Source organism: Ovis canadensis, chromosome 1 (assembly GCF_042477335.2).
Source record: "Ovis canadensis isolate MfBH-ARS-UI-01 breed Bighorn chromosome 1, ARS-UI_OviCan_v2, whole genome shotgun sequence".
NCBI classification, from domain to species: domain Eukaryota; kingdom Metazoa; phylum Chordata; class Mammalia; order Artiodactyla; family Bovidae; genus Ovis; species Ovis canadensis.
Genome location: NC_091245.1, coordinates 141,550,264 through 141,568,994, shown reverse-complemented (window position 1 = coordinate 141,568,994; position 18,731 = coordinate 141,550,264). Strand labels below are relative to the sequence as shown.

Genomic DNA, 18,731 nt, shown 5'->3' with positions numbered 1-18,731 from the left:
GTTTAAGCATAAAGTGATTTTCACTTAAAAGATAAAAATAGCTATTTTCTTCACCATTTAACGTTTAATATTTTTAAAGACACCATGACAGCTATGTTAAAAATAGAGGAAACCAAACCATATCTTCTGAGAAGCCCTGATCTAATGAATTTGCTTTTATTCAAAACAATGTTTATAGTAAGTGGGCTAAGAGGTAGGTCTTCTTCTACTAACTAGATGGTTTATTGCACTATTTCTTCATTACTGCATTGTCTTCTTTGCAAAAGACCTGTAACAGTTTCCTAAATATGTGGTAGATTATTAATGAAGAAGATAAAATCAACTTTATAAGAATTTTTCTTAAAAATTAAAGATTTTAAAATTAAAAAAAAGAAGATAATATCTTTTCATTGTGTCTGGCTTGACAGTTTACTGTATAAAAATCTAAGATGTTTGTGGGATTATTAACCAATTTAAAAATGTAACAAACTTGAAAATTGACATGACGCAAATAAATATTAAAATGAAATACCAGGCCCATCTGTATCCAAAATCTCTTCTCTGTAAACCTTCAGCTAAATATGCTTTTGAATTCAGAAATTTTTAGATGTTAGAAAGCTCATCAATATATAAGTATCCACTTATATGCACACTCTAAGTAGCCTATTGCCACTTCAAATAGTTTTACTTCAGCATAAGTCAATATTGATTTGCTCTTAAGCAAATATATAAAGACATGAGTGCTTTGTTTCTTTGATTTTGTAATAGTAGATATAAAATTGCAGACCTCTAGCTGCTTTTTTTTACAGCAAGGGCTCATCAAGCACAGTTTACTTTTATCCAGTTTTCTGTTTTATCCTGCTGTGCCTGTTTAGTGAGAAGGCAACTCAAGTTCTTAACTGCTTCCTCTACTGATGGTTTGGTCCCCTCTGGCACACCTGCTGGAGCAGAGACTATTTTGGTTTTTGTCTAATTCAAATGGGCTGAAAAATACTACTATTATTAGCTAGAACAAGTGTTTTTTATATCAACACACTTACCCCTGAAACCAATGCTACTACACAGTATCTTTACTAGTCCCATTTTCCAGATGAGATAACAAACATACAGAAAATTTTGGTAAATTGCCTTAAATAATGCAGCCATTTAGAGGTAGATTAAGTTTTCTAGTGGCTTCCCAGGTAGTGAAGTGGTAAAGAATCCAGCTTCCAATGTAGGAGGTTCAAGAGACTCAGATTCAAACCCTGGGCTGGGAAGATACCCTAGAGAAGGAAATGGCAACCTACTCCAAAACTCTTGCCTGGAAAATTCCATAGACAGAGGAACCAGGTGGGCTATAGTTAATCCATGGTGCTGCAAGAGTCAGACACGACTTGGTGACTAAACAACAACAATATGACTATCAGAAAGTAATGTGTCGCTTTCAGATAGAGGGTTCCTGGAAAATCAGTGTTGTGCTTGGCCAATGCCAAAAGTGTGATTAGGCCCGCAAACATTTATGCATGCCAATATTTCCAGAACTTCTTTGGTATTTGATATTTTACAAAGATTTTCTCATTGGCATTTTTTTCTAATATATTTTCTCCATATTTCACTATCCTTATGTAAATGTGTTACTCATGCAATTAGACAGGTTCCTAAAAGTCCAGGGTGATACCACTGCTCCTTTGGTACATAGAATTTTAATTTCATGGCTTATTGATTCAAAGTATCAAATAAGGTTCACAGATACCTGTGATATCAATGCTGTTCAAGTCAATGTGAAAAGTGACCAGTTGGCTGGATTTATTTGCTTCAATGCCTTGAATCAGTTCTTCTTTTACATTTTTATCTGACACCCACTGGACAAAGAGAAGGTCAAATATGACTATAATGCTGCCATTTCTGCAAAGCAAAAAGTGACATAAGAGAAAAAACTCAGCCCTCTTCGAATGATTTGTGTTTGACTCTCTATGGACATCACCTTGTTAATCCTATCACACTTGTACAAGAAAGGTCATGTCAAGTGTTATCTTTATTTCACAGGTGGAGGAAAGAGAACTTAAACAATGACTGTTTCTACAAGAGCACAAGATATATCCAGAATTAGAACCCAATTTTTCTCAGTTCCACAGTAGCACACTAATCCCTAGGCCTAACCACAGTCACTTGTGTCAAATTAAATAAAATCACATGATATCATGACATTTATTCCTATTGTACTGTTTGAAAACATGAGGATTTGTAATTGGATTTTTTATTTTCACAGATGACTTCTAAGTAGGAATAAGTCTAAAGTAGTTACACTGATTTCAGAAAAAATATTTTCTGTGTAGTTTACAAAGGCCTGATGGCAAGCTTATAACAACTGTTAATAAATTATCTTCTTTTTCTTCTTCATTCTTAATATAAAATATTGAAATATGTCCTGACTTCAAAGAGCAGAAAGAAGACAAGCATATGTGGGTTACTGGGAAGTTGTAGGCTGTACTGTCATTGTCAAGAGTTGGGATTATGTTGTCTATTCATCTCTGACCATGATGTTAGAGTTCAGGTACATGACCCAAGTCATCATCTCTTCTCTCCTCCTCTGAAACCTGCATTTTTAAAGTTTTCCTCACTGGTAATTTGTTTATAGTTTAAAGAATCAAAAAATGAATACATGTTTGGCCCAGTGGAAATGCTTCAGAGGTTTTTGCTCTCTGATCTATGTTTCTACTTTGCTACTATGTTTTAAGGGCTTCCCTGGTGGCCCAGTGGTGAAGAATCCACTAGCAATGCAGGGGCCTCAGGTTCGGTCGTTGGGTCGAGAAGATGCCCTGGATGCGGGCATGGCAGCCCACTCCAGTATTCTTGTCTGGAGAATATCATGGACCGAGGAGCCTGGTGGCAAAGAGTTCATAGAGTCGCAAAAGAATTGGACACGACTGAAGTGGATGAGCAGGAGCAATGTGCTTTTAGGATACAACTGTTTGGAAAACGAACTTTAGCTCTGGTCTTCATTCTGTATGCTTCAGTAATCTAGGGCTGCTCAGGGTTTACTTGGATCCTTAAGAGGCAGAGAAAGAAGAATGGAACTGGAGGAATCAATTTGCCTGACTTCAGGCTCTACTACAAAGCCACAGTCATTAAGACAGTATGGTACTGGCACAAAGACAGAAATATAGATCAATGGAACAAAATAGAAAGCCCAGAGATAAATCCACACACCTATGGACATCTTATCTTCGACAAAGGAGGCAAGAATATACAATGGAGTAAAGACAATCTCTTTAACAAGTGGTGCTGGAAAAACTGGTCAACCGCTTGTAAAAGAATGAAACTAGATCACTTTCTAACACCACACACAAAAATAAACTCAAAATGGATTAAAGATCTAAACGTAAGACCAGAAACTATAAAACTCCTAGAGGAGAACATAAGCAAAACACTCTCCGACATAAAGCACAGCAGGATCCTCTATGATCCACCTCCCAGAATTCTGGAAATAAAAGCAAAAATAAACAAACGGGATCTAGTTAAAATTAAAAGCTTCTGCACAACAAAGGAAACTATAAGTAAGGTGAAAAGACAGCCTTCTGAATGGGAGAAAACAATAGCAAATGAAGCAACTGACAAACAACTAATCTCAAAAATATACAAGCAACTCCTGCAGCTCAATTCCAGAAAAATAAACGACCCAATCAAAAAATGGACCAAAGAACTAAATAGACATTTCTCCAAAGAAGACATACGGATGGCTAACAAACACATGAAAAGATGCTCAATATCACTCATTATCAGAGAAATGCAAATCAAGACCACAATGAGGTACCATTTCACACCGGTCAGATTGGCAGTGATCCAAAAGTCTACAAGCAATAAATGCTGGAGAGGGTGTGGAGAAAAGGGAACCCTCTTACACTGTTGGTGGGAATGCAAACTAGTACAGCCACTATGGAAAACAGTGTGGAGATTCCTTAAAAAATTGCAAATAGAGCAGCCTTATGACCCAGCAATCCCACTGCTGGGCATACACACTGAGGAAACCAGAATTGAAAGAGACACATGTACCCCAATGTTCATTGCAGCACTGTTTATAATAGCCAGGACATGGAAACAACCTAGATGTCCATCAGCAGATGAATGGATAAGAGAGCTGTGGTACATATACACAATGGAGTATTACTCAGCCTTTAAAAAGAATACATTTGAATCAGTTCTAATGAGATGGATGAAACTGGAGCCAATTATACAGAGTGAAGTAAGCCAGAAAGAAAAACACCAATATAGTATACTAACACATATATATGGAATTTAGAAAGATGGTAACGATGACCCTGTATGCGAGACAGCAAAAGAGACACAGATGTATAGAATGGACTTTTGGACTCTGAGGAAGAGGGAGAGGGTGGGATGATTTGGGAGAACGGCATTGAAACATGTATACTATCATGTAAGAAACGAAGTGCCAGTCTATGTTCGATACAGGATACAGGATGCTTGGGGCTGGTGCATGGGGATGACCCAGAGAGATGATATGGGGTGGGAGGTGGGAGGGGGATTCAGGATTGGGAGCTTTTATACACCCATGGTGGATTCATGTCAATGTATGGCAAAACCAATACAGTATTGTAAAGTAAAATAAAGTAAAAAAAAAAAATAAAGAGGCAGACTAACAGACTTCTCTGGTGGTACAATGAATAAGAAAATGTCTGCTAATGCAAGGATGTTGCTCAGGTTCGTTTTCTAATCTGGGAAGATTCTACCCGTTGCAGGGCAACTAAGACCTGAGCACGTCAACTATGGAAGCCAGCAAGCATAAAGTGAGAGCCACAACAAGAAGCCACCAAAATGAGAAGCCTGCATGACACAACTAGAAATAAATAAAACCAAAAATGCAACATAAATAATAAATTAATAAAATAAATAACAATAGTAAATAAAGATAAAAATAACAAAATAATAAAAATATAATATTAATATAACAATAAAATAAATGGTAATCAAATAACAAAAATAATAAATAAAATAAGTAAAACCAAAGTGCAACCAAAAATATATAAATATCCATTAAAGAGAATGGAATCTTTAAAAAAAAAGGCAGACTAAAGAACCGAATTTTGCATAATATGTTTGCTATTTCTGGAATTTAGGCATTTATATTCATATCTGTAAGTTAATTAGTTTCTTGAAGGGCTTCATCAACTCCTGAAGGGTTCTTTAAGTATCTGTATGTATATATGTCTTGGTAACACCTACAATATATATATAGGTATTTTTTTTCCTCTCCAAGACTAAATACAGGATCAAAATGTCCCTGAAAGATCACAGTAGATCACCATTTCCCTTCAGTAGGATATTCCTTTTAAGTTTCTGTGCTACTATTCAAGTTCACAGTTTAGAAGTAATTCCTTTCTATGTAGCTACTCCAGTACTCTTGCCTGGAAAATCCCATGGACAGAAGAGCCTGTTAGGCTGCAGTCCAGGGGGTCGCAAAGAGTTAGACAGGACTGAGCGACTTCACTTTCACTTTTCACTTTCATGCATTGGAGAAGGAAATGGCAACCCACTCCAGTGTTCTTGTCTGGAGAATCCCAGGGACGGGGGAGCCTGGTGGGCTGCCGTCTATGGGGTCACACAGAGTCGGACATGACTGAGGCGACTTAGCAGCAGTAGCAGCAGCAGTTTTTCATGATTGATGTGAACAGACTGATCAATAATTGCACATTTCTCCTCTATTAAGTATAGAATTTTTAAATGTTAGAATGTTTAACTTTCCAATCATTTGATTAAATCGAATTATCCAAATATTTTAAATGGCAAGGCTCCTTAGTAACTATTTACTAAGTAACAATGTCGCAAATTCACCTACACATGTAAATCACCTGCTATCCATGATAAAAGTAGATTTCATCCCAGACACTGTTTTTACATACTCCTCCACACTTGTGAATTTTTCCGTGCCGGTCAGTCTCTCTTTTTATTTGAAAATAATGCTCCATTTTCACATAACTTCTGCAACCATTGCTCATGTCAATGATAGTTTTATTTATGAGCATGTGACTATTCATGGCAGGACCTGGCCAATGGAATATAAGGTAAAACTGATTGGAAACTTCTAGAAAATGTTTCCATATTTAATGTAATAAAGGCTCATAGTGGACTACTACTCTGTTGTTGATTATTATTATGTCTACATGTGATTGCTGGAACTGTTGCATCTATTTTGGAACCATGAAGCAAGTTATGATTGTCAAGCTACAGACAGCATAATAAAAGATTGAAAACACATACATTTTTGATCATGTCACAATCACTGTATCACTGAATTAACCTCTTCTGAAACCTACAGATTTCTTGTAATGTCGCATGATAATCACTTTTGTTTAGGGTACTTTCAGCCATGTGTTCTGTTAATTGCTATTTTAAAAATCCTAACAGGCATATAACTCTCAGGTTTCATGCTATATTTATTTAAACAGAAGCTTGAGTAAAGGAAAATGACTCTAGTATTTTTCACCTGATGTTGGCCAACACTAATTTTAGCAATAAGGAGACTGAAACTTAGAGTCATATATGTAATTGTGCCTAGATAGAGGAATAAAACCCAGAAACTCTGTGTCCCAGATGTGTTTTGATATAGTTCTGATTCCCCCCCCCCCCCGCACTGCTATTAACACCATTATGAACTATTTATTAATACGGAAGACAATATAATACATTTGCCTAGATGCAGGTCTAGGTTTTTATTGTCTTGCGTTGTTACCAGAACTTTATATCCAAAGAGATGGGGAAATGGTTTGTTGGAATTGGGATGGCGAATGGATAGTTTATTGCCTTCACACTTTTGGGAAACAGGATCTTCCCTCCTCTTTTTCTCTCCCTCTCTCTCTCCTCTCTTGCTCCTCTAATAGCTCTTCATCTTTTTCTTTTTCTTCTCACTCTTTCTCCATCTTTTCCTCCTCTTGTTCCTTCTCTTTTTCCTTGTCTCCTCACCAATCTTTATCCCAGTCTTCTTAAATGAATAGAGTTAAATGTGGTTAAGATAAAGTAAGAGTGAACAATGTCTGTCTTCAATTCATCATTGCCAACTCATCCTTGGTTGCCCAGCATATAGTTTTAATTCTGATTAAAACAGTTTTTTCTCTTTATGTAACTTTCGCAGATTTAATTTCACTTACCACTTTCTTTTATTTTATTTGAATTAGGGAGTAGAAGAGGTAAGGTAATTTTGACAGAGAGCATACAAATCTGGGATTTTCTTTCACTGAGTTGAAAGTAACTGGATTAGTTTATTCTCAGACATAAAACATCTTTGCATAAAAGATGTGGGGATTTTTTGGTTGTGAACTGTATATTGCATTTAATAATTCATTTGCAAAGACAGGAGTTACATATTCTATACCTACACACAATTGCATTCTTTAAAATTTGTTTCTTATTCAGTATAAATATTGAGATAAGAAAGATATACAGTAGAAATCAGGGAAACCATATTAAACATGTATGCTTCACCTAATAATAAAGCTGTTATGTGGTTTAGTAATCATCTCTATCACAGCTGTGAGATTGAATTTATTTATTAAGAAAATGAGAATTTTTCCTTTAGAAAACAAACAAAAAAAGGAAACAATGACCACTTTTATTTCAAAGCCCTTTTTCAGTGGAATATCTGAGTTCATCCTTTAAAAAAAAAAAAAAGATAAATCCTATCATTATACAGAAAGCCTGTGTGCAATAAATCAAATGTTTCTTATCTCTTATTTTCCTTAATGACATTGATAACCTCTAGGATTGCTGAGTAAACAAAAGTCTTTCCTTTCCTAACTTGATGACTTATCTGTGCTCAAAGGGCAAAATAAGCTTCCTATTGCTACAAAGGGTAAACAGCACTTTATTAAAAGAATCAACTCTTAAATGCTCTCTGAGTCAAAGCATTTTCCACAAAGCAGAGTAATAAAAGGCTTCCCAGACGTAGGTAGACCATTTGCTTGTCCTGCAGAATAGCTCAACACACACACATACACACATGTACACAAAACTTAATGGTGGAGGAAAGAGTTGACATTAAATAATATTTTTAAAAGGAAGAAGAGATAGGTTAATGACTAAGTGTAATATTCTGAGTGTTATAATTTGACCATACACACATGCATAAAGTGTGTGTTTCATTAAAATCAGTAACAAACAATGAAATAGGCATTTTTAAGAATTTTTAGATGTATTTTTCAGAGTTGATATGGCTACTGTTAGTTGAGAAGTCAGTTATTTCTGTTTCTTGATTTTATCAATCAGTTTAAAGTACAAATAATTTATAAAAGCAGTTAAGAGTCTGCCACTTATTTCTATAGGCTTCTCTGATGGCTCAGGTGGTAAAGAATCTGCCTAATGGAGACCCGGGTTCGATCCCTGGGTTGGGAAGATCCCCCGGTGAAGTGAATGGCAACTCACTGCAGTATTCTTGCCTGGAGAATCCCATGGACAGAGGAGCCTGGTGGGCTACACTCCATAGGGTAGCAAAGAGTTGGGCATGACTGAGCAACTGATATTTTCACTTTTTTCTGTAACTGGAATATGTCATTTCATATCATATTAGTTAAAGTAAACCTAAATGTTTGCTTGTTACTTTCTTTCCTGCTTCTAAATTTCTTTTCTCCTCCTTTTCTTCTCAGTCTCCCAAAGCACCTACCTGTAATTTATCTTACAGACATTTTCATGAAATTCCTTTGCGTTGCATCTTTTAAAAACTCACTTCTGATTTAAAAGTAGTTCAGCTACAACTAGGTGAAAGTTTCTTTATACTGATGAAGTATATTATTTGAGCATTGCTATAAAATATGTATCAAGGTTTAGGCACTATATTGGTCTCCTAGGTAGTTTAAAGGAAGGGAAGGAAATAATTCCTCAGCTCAAATAATTTACAGTTTCAAATATAGTGATTTTACTATCTAGAGAAATGTAAGGTTACTTAATAAATATCAAAGAAAATGCTAGGGTTTTGATAAACTACCAGACCTTATATAAAAGTCTGTATTCAGCAAAATTTCCCAGTTGAGTAAAAACAAAGTTATCCAGCAAGTTGTAAGCAAGAGAAGACAAACAGTTCCATTAGGGAAACTATCCTAATAAACTTTGCACTACATAATGCGCTTAGCGTGGATTTCACTGGGCAGAGCCTTTTGAAGGTGAGGAAGAACATGGGATTCCGCTCCTTAAAAGTGATAGTTGCTCAGTCGTGTCTGACTTTTTGTGACCCCATGGGTTTAGCCTGTTAGGCTCCTTTGTCCATGGAATTCTCCAGGCAAGAACACTGGAGTGGATAGCCAGTCTCTTCTCCAGGGGAATCTATGCAAAACCTTTAAGAACTAAATATTAATTGAAGCTTTAATGCAGATCTCCATACTCAGTCCTCTAAAACTGGAAAAGAGAAATCAGTTCCACTTACTCTAAACAGATAATTAACTTAAAGTGAAATAAAATCTTGCATCCATGGCTTTACCTACATGGAATAAATACTGAATAAATATTTTAAAACAATATGTTGAATAAAATACACAAACAAAAAACACTAGTAAATCTTTCCTGAGAGGCCACATGTCTCCTTCTAGCCCTGAAATTAGGTTATGAAAGAGGTTATTAGTGATCATAAACCTGGAAAACAGGAGTCAAGGCCTCTGTGTTGTGGACAGGAATGAAGACAGTAGATGGGGTGGAGTTGACTGGCTACTGAGACTAAGATATCATGAATATGCTATCTGGGATAAAGAATGATAAAGATAAATAGATAAGTAGGTGAAAAATAGCCTTTTTTTCTTTTTTTGTATTTGGTAAAATAAAGCTTTGTGCTTTTGTTCATTTTGTTCCAACAAGAAATGGCAAGGACTAACATTTCCTTCTGCCCATTAACTAATTTGACCTTCTGTCATTGTTCTTCTAAGTGTAATCTCTTTTTCTTTGACTTGACCTATCTCTGTTGTCCCTGTGAACCAAAGGACTGTTATACAAATGTCAGGACTGTTGTGAAGACCATGTAACAAGTATCTTTGGTGGCAGACTCTCTGGTTTACTTGTTTCTGATCTGAGATAGATTGCATGAGTGCTCAGTCATGTCTGACTCTTTGAGGCCTGTGGACTGTAGCCTGTTGGGCTCCCCTGTGCGTGGAATTATCCCAGAAAGAACACTGGAGTGGGTTGTCATTTCCTCCTCCATGGAATCTTTCCCACTCAGGGATCAAACTCGCATCTCCTGAGGCTCCTGCAATGGCAGGCAGATTCTTTACTGAGCCACTGGGGAAGCTTGGAAATAAGTAAATTAATTAATTAAATAAAGTGATGCTCTTGTATTCTCCAATGACCTGGAATCCCCTATGGCTTCCCTTGGATATAGGTTAACTGTCAGACTCCTAGACATCTGCATAAAATCAACCTCACTCTTCTTCATGTGTCTTTGAAAGATTTTGTACTCACATGAAGGGAATATGTTAATATGAGATCAATTATCTAGCATTGTTATTTTCTACCAATATAAAAGTCCATACTGTGCCACTTTCCTCAACCCTCTCAGAAAATGTTGAAAATGTAAAATATTCCATTTTCTCCTAAAAATTGTAATGCTCTTTTTACAAATATTAGTCCATGGAGTTGTGAAGAGTCAGACACGACTGAGCGACTTCACTTTCACTTTTCACTTTCATGCATTGGAGAAGGAAATGGCACCCCACTCCAGCGTTCTTACCTGGAGAATCCAAGGGACGGGGGAGCCTGGTAAGCTGCCGTCTACGGGGTAGCACAGAGTCAGACACAACTGAAGCAACTTAGCAGCAGCAGCAGCAGCAAAGAGATTACTATGATGTGATTCTGTGCTTTCTATTTATATAAAAATTTTGAGCTATACTCACTCAAATCGTAAAACTCTTGAGTTTTTATATTCATTTTTCAGATTACTTGATTGAAAGATATCATCTATCTGAAAGAAAGTTAAAAAGACATATTAAATTTAATATTTTATTTATTAAATAAAACATTAAACAAATTTTTTTTATATTCTTCTTAGAACTATTTTAGGTTACTTTCCTTCTCTGTGATAATACATTTCATATTTAAGTATCCTGAGCAGTTATATTTATTGGCTTATTTTTTTCAAAGAGAATAAGATCTATGTGGGCTTCCCTGGTGGCTTAGATGGTAAAGAATCTGCTTGCAACATGGGAGACCTGAGTTCGATCCCTGGGTTGGGAAGATTCCTGAAGGGAACAGCTACCCACTCCAGTATTCTAGCTTGGAGAATCGCATGGACAGAGGAGCTTGGCAGACTACAGTCCATGGGGTCACAAAGAGTCAGACCTGACTGAGTGACTTTCACTTTCACTTTTAAGAGCTATGTATCTTTAGCAAGTAGTTAGTGAAATTATGTTATGAAATTTTAACATAGTTAAAGACAGAAAGAGAAAAAGTCTCCTACCATTTGTTGAATGTCAAAAGCAAGAACTTTGAAGTCCACTGAGAGTTTGTCTTGCAAATGAGAATTATAAGTAGCTCCAGATATTATTTTCAATGTCCCTCTGGCTTCATGACTTTTTCCAAATGCTGCATCTAGATGATTTTATAAGAAACAAAACTGAAAATGTGAATGATGAGTAGGAAAATATGCACATTCTGGTTAAGACACAGAAGCAAAGTTCTTACTTAATGTGTTGACTCTGGAGTTCTTGCTTTTTCTTTTTAGTCTTCCTGTTTCATTATCAGCTGCTTTTATCTTTTTATTTTTTTCTTAGCTATCTAGTTGTTTTAAAAGATTGAAAATTAAAACTTCATCTCTGTCCCATTGTATATATTTTTTCTTTTCTTTGAAATCTAACCAGCTCTGCAAACTACCAAGTTTTGTTTTGGTTTTGTTTGTTATTGAGATTCCTGTTGGAAGATACAGGAATGATCAACTTCCGCCAATTATGGGAACTGATTCAGGGAAACATGGTGAGAAAGGCACCATTAAAAGTTTTGTAGTTGCTTTCAGATACTTCTTGAACACCTAGCATCAAGGGACACTGCTGGTTTTCTACATGTGGATTGCTGTGAGGATTTCAGTGTGTGCATTACTTTGAAGCATAGCTTTGAAACTACTTCTTTCATTCTAATAATTATAAATTTGACATGTATAACCTTTTGCCATTAGATGGGGACTGTCATTATTGGGGAAGTTTTCGAGAATGCTGCAGAAAATATAATTATCTCAATATGAAAAATATGTTTAAAAAAGCTAACAATTTGGGTAGGGACGTGGGAAATAAAATATGCCATTAAGTCTAATATAATACTATTATGTGATTATTTTCCTTGAATGTATCTTCAAAACAAATTGCTTCAGATGAAGCTCGTACAATGATGAGATCATTAATAAATGTGCTAATAATAATACATTGACCTGATATGAGAAGATGCTATTTCTCTTTTTTCTTTCCAGCTGGGCAAATTGGGGATTAGACTCACTAAGAAAAATTTTCAATGTTATAAAAGTGACAGATACGTAATTTGGACAAAGGATTCACTTCAGTTCAGTTCAGTCACTCAGCCGTGTCCGACTCTTTGCCACCCCATGAATCGCAGCACTCCAGGCCTCCCTGTTCATCACCAGCTCCCGGAGTTCACTCAGACACACGTCCATCGAGTCTGTGATGCCATCCAGCCATCTCATCCTCTGTCGTCCCCTTCTCCTCCTGTCCCCAATCCCTCCCAGCATCAAAGTCTTTTCCAATGAGTCAGCTGTTCACATGAGGTGGCCAAAGTACTGGAGTTTCAGCTTTAGCATCATTCCTTCCAAAGAAATCCCAAGGCTGATCTCCTTCAGGATGGACTGGTTGGACCTCCTTGCAGTCCAAGGGACTTTCAAGAGTCTTCTTCAACACTACACTTCAAAAGCATCAATTCTTCATTCTTCACAGTCCAACTCTCACATCCATACATGACCACAGGAAAAACCATAGCCTTGACTAGACGGACTTTAGTCGGCAAAGTAATGTCTCTGCTTTTGAATATGCTATCTAGGTTGGTCATAACTTTTCTTCCAAGGAGTAAGCGTCTTTTAATTTCATGGCTGCAGTCACCATCTGCAGTGATTTTGGAGCCCCCAAAAATAAAGTTTGACACCGTTTCCACTGTTTCCCCATCTATTTCCCATGAAGTGATGGGTCCGGATGCCATGGTTTTCGTTTTCTGAATGCTGAGCTTTGAGCCAACTTTTTCACTCTCCTCTTTCATTTTCATCAAGAGGCTTTTTAGCTCCTCTTCACTTTCTGTCATAAGGGTGGTGTCATCTGCAAAGGACTGACTGACTTCAAACCTCAAGATCTGTCATGCTATGCTGTGCTTAGTTGCTCAGTCATGTCTGACTCTTTGCGACCCCATGCCAACTGTAGCCTGGAAGGCTCCTCTGTCCATGGGGATTCTCCAGGCAAGAATGCCTTTCACTTCTCCATGGGGTCTTCTCGACCCAGGGATAGAACCCAGGTCTCCCATATTGTATGCTACTGCTGCTAATATTGACACAAATCTCTTAGTTCAGAAGAAACTTTAGAATTAATATTTTAAACAATACTCAAAATAATATGTAGATTTTTGCATCTAAAAGGCAAGGAAAGGCTGAAGAACTGTCATGGATTGCCAGAGACTGAAGAAACATGGAAACAAAATACAGTGTAGGAATCTGTACTGAATCCTGAACAAGAAAAGCCATTAGTGAAAAACTGGTGAAATTTGAATAGAGTGTTTAGTTAATATTATTGTAACAATTGTATTAATTTCTTGGTTGTGATAGCTGTATATGTATATACTAGGTACTGACATTAGGGGAACTTGTATGAATGTTATAAAATAATTCTACAATTTTTACAACTTTTTGAAATCTAAAATGATTTCCAGTAAAAGTGTTAAGTATACCCAAGTGTATAGTATGAAATACATTAAAGTAAGTGTAAAGTAAACTAAAGATTGAAGGCAAAATGAGAAGAGGGCAGCAGAGGATGGGTTTTAGAAAGCATCACTGACTCAACGGACATGAACTTGAGCAAGTTCTGGAGACAGTGGAGAACAGGGAAGCTTGACATGCTGCAGTCCATGGGGTCTCAAAGAGTACAACAGGCTTAGCGACTGAAGAACAACAACAAATATTAAAGTATGTATTGAAAGTATGTCTTACATCCTGTGGTGTAGTGTTATAGTTTTATTTCAAATCTCTTCTTATATTCAGTTGTTCATGATTAAATCACACTAGCTTTAAAAAGTATTTTTTTTTTTTAAATTTTCCTGGTAAAAAACTAACTTTTGTATTTTCATTGAGTATGAAACATTTCAATGGACTTCCAAATGATTACATGTCCTTGAAGGTATTCACAGGGCATTTAACATCAAAGTGGTCACTTTTCTAAAAGGCTCAGGAAACTTCTAAATTTTATTTAATTTTATACTCACAAGACTTCCTTCTCTTTGTATATAGCTATAGGAGAAGGCAATAGCACCCCACTCCAGTAATCTTGCCTGGAAAATCCCATAGATGGAGGAGCCTGGAAGGCTGCAGTCCATGAGGTCGCTAAGAGTTGGACACGACTGAGCGACTTCACTTTCACTTTTCACTTTCATTCATTGGAGAAGGAAATGGCAGCCCAAACCAGTGTTCTTGCCTGGAGAATCCCAGGGACGGGGGAGCCTGGTGGGCTGCCGTCTATGGGATTGCACAGAGTCAGACACGGCTGAAGTGACTTAGCATAGTAGTAATATAAACCAGGGATTATATGGGAATTCTTTTATAAAACTATAAATCATGTTTATTATTTCTAATTTAAACTTATTTGCTAAGGGAAAAGAACTAACTCAAATGTTGAGAATTTTCTCAGTAAAACCAAAATCACTACCATTAAATGGTTTTGAAGGAATTAATATACCATATAATTCATCATTTTATAAAAATGTGAAAATTTTCTCAGAAAAAATAAATCCAATATTCAAGGTTTCTGCTATGCTAACATTTTTTTAAAAAAATCATATAAATGAATGAATGGTAGAGTGCACATTCTCCAGTTAGATTATCTAGTTTGTACTACCTGGCAATGCTCCAAATTGAAACAAGTTACCTAAATTCTGCCTCTGGTTTTTCACTTGTAAAATGGGCATAACAATAGCAACTAACTCATAGGTTTGTTGTAACAAGAGAATACATTTGTAGAGCTTTTAAAAGCAGCTGGGACAGGTAATTTGGACTTCCTGGCTGGCTCAGCTGGTAAAGAATCTGCCTGAAATGCGGGAGATCTGGATTTGATCCCTGGGTTAGGAAGATCCCCTGGAGAAAGGAATGCCTACCGACTCCAGCATTCTTCCCTGGAGAACTTCATGGGCAGAGGAGACTGGTGGACTACAGTCCATGGGGTCACAAAGAGTTGGACATGACTGGGTGATTTTCACAACACAGGCCATTTAGCTCTAAAGAAGAGTTTCTTTTTCTTATTTATTTTTTCTATTAATCACAAATTGCTGCTCAGGCATCTTGAGACGTTTATAAATCCACAGTCATACCAAGGGTCCCTTATATTGTTATAATTAAAATTGATGTACTAATAAGAATGAAGATATAATTCTCTAGAAATAAGCAATATATTTTTTAACTGGCCTATTTAGCCACTTCTATAGTCAACAAGGTTTGAATGTGTTTATGATTTAAATTCTATTAGAATAGACCCAAAGGCTATGAACCTACTTTGTTATATGTTGAAACTGAGACTCTAATCATTTTTAAATTTTAAATACTTAGTCTCATATTCAAATTCTGAATTAAATTCAAAATTATATACCAACTTAAAAAATTCCTATGATGTGAACTAAGGTGAAGCATCTGGATGCAATAAAAATACCTTGCCAGGAAACCAGTCAAAGCAATGAATATAAAATGCTGGCAGGATTCTGGAGACTGAAGTGTATATATTCACCTGTGAGCACTTTCTGTAGCCAACCTTATGTAACTTACCTTTTTCTGATCCTTGGATTGACAGCCAGGACACTGCAATTAATCCAGCACAGAGTGCCACCAGTATGACAAAGAGAACTGCAAACATGACTTCATAGGTGGTGAGAGAATGGCGCCTTGATGGTACACTTCGCTTTGACCCCATTTTTGGTTTTTGAAGGTTTGCTACTCTAAGGAGTCTGGAAGAGCACAGAAGCTTGCAGCAGTTGAAGAGCAGAAACTCTCTAGTTTTCCAAGAAGTTTTGTCAAACAACAAATCTACATTAGTCTTACTAGTCAGTGTATATAAGTGACTGTATATAAGTATTTGGCAGCATTGCATCTCTATACATTAACTAGCTTTAATCTGTAAGAAGTTAATCTTTAATAAAATATTAGTGAGTACAGAGGTGTTTAGAGCCATAAATGTTAATCACCTAAGCAGGTCAGTGTCAATGTGAATGAAACTAACTGCATGTTGTAAACAAAAATGAAACTTTATCATTTTGAGAACTGGTAGAAGAAATATGAAATTCACGATAGCCAAATTAGTCATCGGGCACACACATGATATTTGTAGTAAGTCCTTAACAGATTAACCTTCTACCCTCTGACTCAGGTCATTATTAAGGCATTTTTCCTGTTTTATGTAGGTTTAGACATTCTAAAGATAACTTTTAAGCACAGATAAATAGCCTAACATATATATTAACACTTATATCTCTTCCTACCCTCCCTCTCTCCCACTTTCTTTCTCTCTCTCTCAATATATATATTGAGAGAATATGTGTGTGTATATATATATATATATATATATATATATATATATATATATATACACATATATAATTGGGAGCTTCCCTGTTGGCTCAGATGATAAAGAATCCTTCTGCAATTCAGGAGGCCTGGATTCAACTCCTAGGTGGAGAAAATTCCCTGGAGAAGGGAATGGCAATCCACTCCAGTATTCTTGCCTGGAGAATTCCATGGACAGAGGAGCCTGGTGGGCCACAGTCCATGGGAGTCACAAACAGTCAAACATGAAGCAATCACAAATTTGGCAATCTTCATTATGTCACCCATCTAAAGTTTCGCAATGCAAGGGAGTATTGATCTAACCTAAAGGAAAGTCCACGTAAACAAGGCATCACATGCCAACATTTTAATGTCCTCACGTGGTTATCAATGAACAAGAATAACTGCTGTGGGAGGAATGAAGCATTTTTTTCTCTTTTAAGGAAGTATTCTGGGTGGGGAAGACATTACTCACTTGCCTTGAACTTTACTATTTTAAATATCCCCACAATAATGACAGGACAGGTTGAGATAACCACACTCATGATGATAGTTATGTGAAAACCAAGACTGTCCTTTGGTAATAAAAGTACACTTCATCATGAGGCCTTCAACACTTTGAATAACAATTAATTTAGAATTCAAATTAATAAATAAAACCAAACTTGTTCTGAAGTAAGCCAATTTGTTTCTAGTTCCCACGAGTAAAACTAGTCAGAGGCAAGGAAGTACTAGGTCCAGGGTTAATGTGTTGAAAGGGTGGCGTATTATATTGGCTCAAATAAGCAATAACTTATTTGTTTCTTCTCCTTTACTCTTGAATAAAAAGAACCACATGTTGCTTTCTGAAAGCCTTACTAATAAAACTTGGAATATAAATAAATAAAGGTATGTCATGGAATATATTTATATTTTTTATTTAACTAAGTTCATACTAAGTGTTCTTAATCACTTTAAAATACACGTGAAATGAGAGAAACCATGGATGGAGTTGGGAGAGCTTCATCTTCATCATGTTCTAGGAGATGATTCTAATGATAGGTGAGACGCTCCTATACAATGGGAGACGTGAGAGGGTCCCCTTGAATTTGGGGAATCAATAAGATGGAGATAAATGACTGTTTTCTTCATTATAGCTGTTGCATTGGCAATTGCTTTCAGAAAACCAAGTAGAATTTTCTTTTGACTTTATATAAAGGAAGAAAAGGATAGCAAAATTAGTTCATGCACTATCCTCCACACAGGGCAATAATATATTAAACAGAAGAATGAAAATCATCAATTATATACTTATGTTCAGAAATGAAATCAGCATTCATATTATAATTTTTCCTCAAATTATATGCTTTAAGTGACTATGCTTATTATGTTCAGACAAATGAGTGGAGGAATAGCTTTTCTTTAAAAAGATGTTAATATATGAAGGACAGACTGAAAGAAGACGAAAGGTTAATATGAAAAAGGACAAATTATATGTCTTGAAACTGAAAAAGTTACTAAAATAAAATGGAACTTGTCATGCTGTGCTGCGCTTAGTTGCTCAGCCATGTCTGTGGGTAGCCATGCCCTCCTCCAGGGGGTCTCCCAAACTCAGGGACTGAATGCAGGTCTCCTGCATTGTAGGTGTATTCTTTCCTATCTGAGCCACCAGGGAAGCCCAAGAATACTGGGGTAGGTAGCCTATCCTTTCTCCAGGGGAACTTCCCAACTCAGAAATCAAACCAGAGTCTCCTGCATTGTATGTGAATTCTTTACCAGCTGAGCTACAAGAAAGAAAGTGAAGTCACTCAGTCATGTCCCACTCTTTGTGATCCTATGGACTATAGCCTGACAGGCTCCTCCACCCATGGAATTTTCCTGGCAAGAATACTGGAGTGGGTTGCCATTTCCTTCTCCATGGGATCTTCCTACCCAGGGATCAAACTCAGGTCTCCCACATTGCAGGTAAACTCTTTACCATCTGAGCCACAGGGAAGTCCCCCAAGCTCCCAGAGAAGCCCAGAACTTA

The 18,731-nt window shown here is 36.5% G+C and overlaps 1 protein-coding gene across 1 annotated transcript in view; it reads right to left on the bottom strand.

The window, feature by feature from the left end:
• The window catches only part of TMPRSS15 (transmembrane serine protease 15), a 156,908-nt gene extending 140,814 nt beyond the window's left edge, over positions 1–16,094 (bottom strand). Inside the window, exons 1-4 of the mRNA XM_069589530.1 lie at positions 15,950–16,094; positions 11,402–11,532; positions 10,839–10,906; positions 1,712–1,863 (exon numbers count right to left, since the gene is read on the bottom strand). Of these exons, the coding sequence (XP_069445631.1) occupies positions 1,712–1,863; positions 10,839–10,906; positions 11,402–11,532; positions 15,950–16,094 (496 nt within the window). The remainder of the gene's footprint in view (positions 1–1,711; positions 1,864–10,838; positions 10,907–11,401; positions 11,533–15,949) is intronic.
• Positions 16,095–18,731: the final 2,637 nt, after the last annotated feature.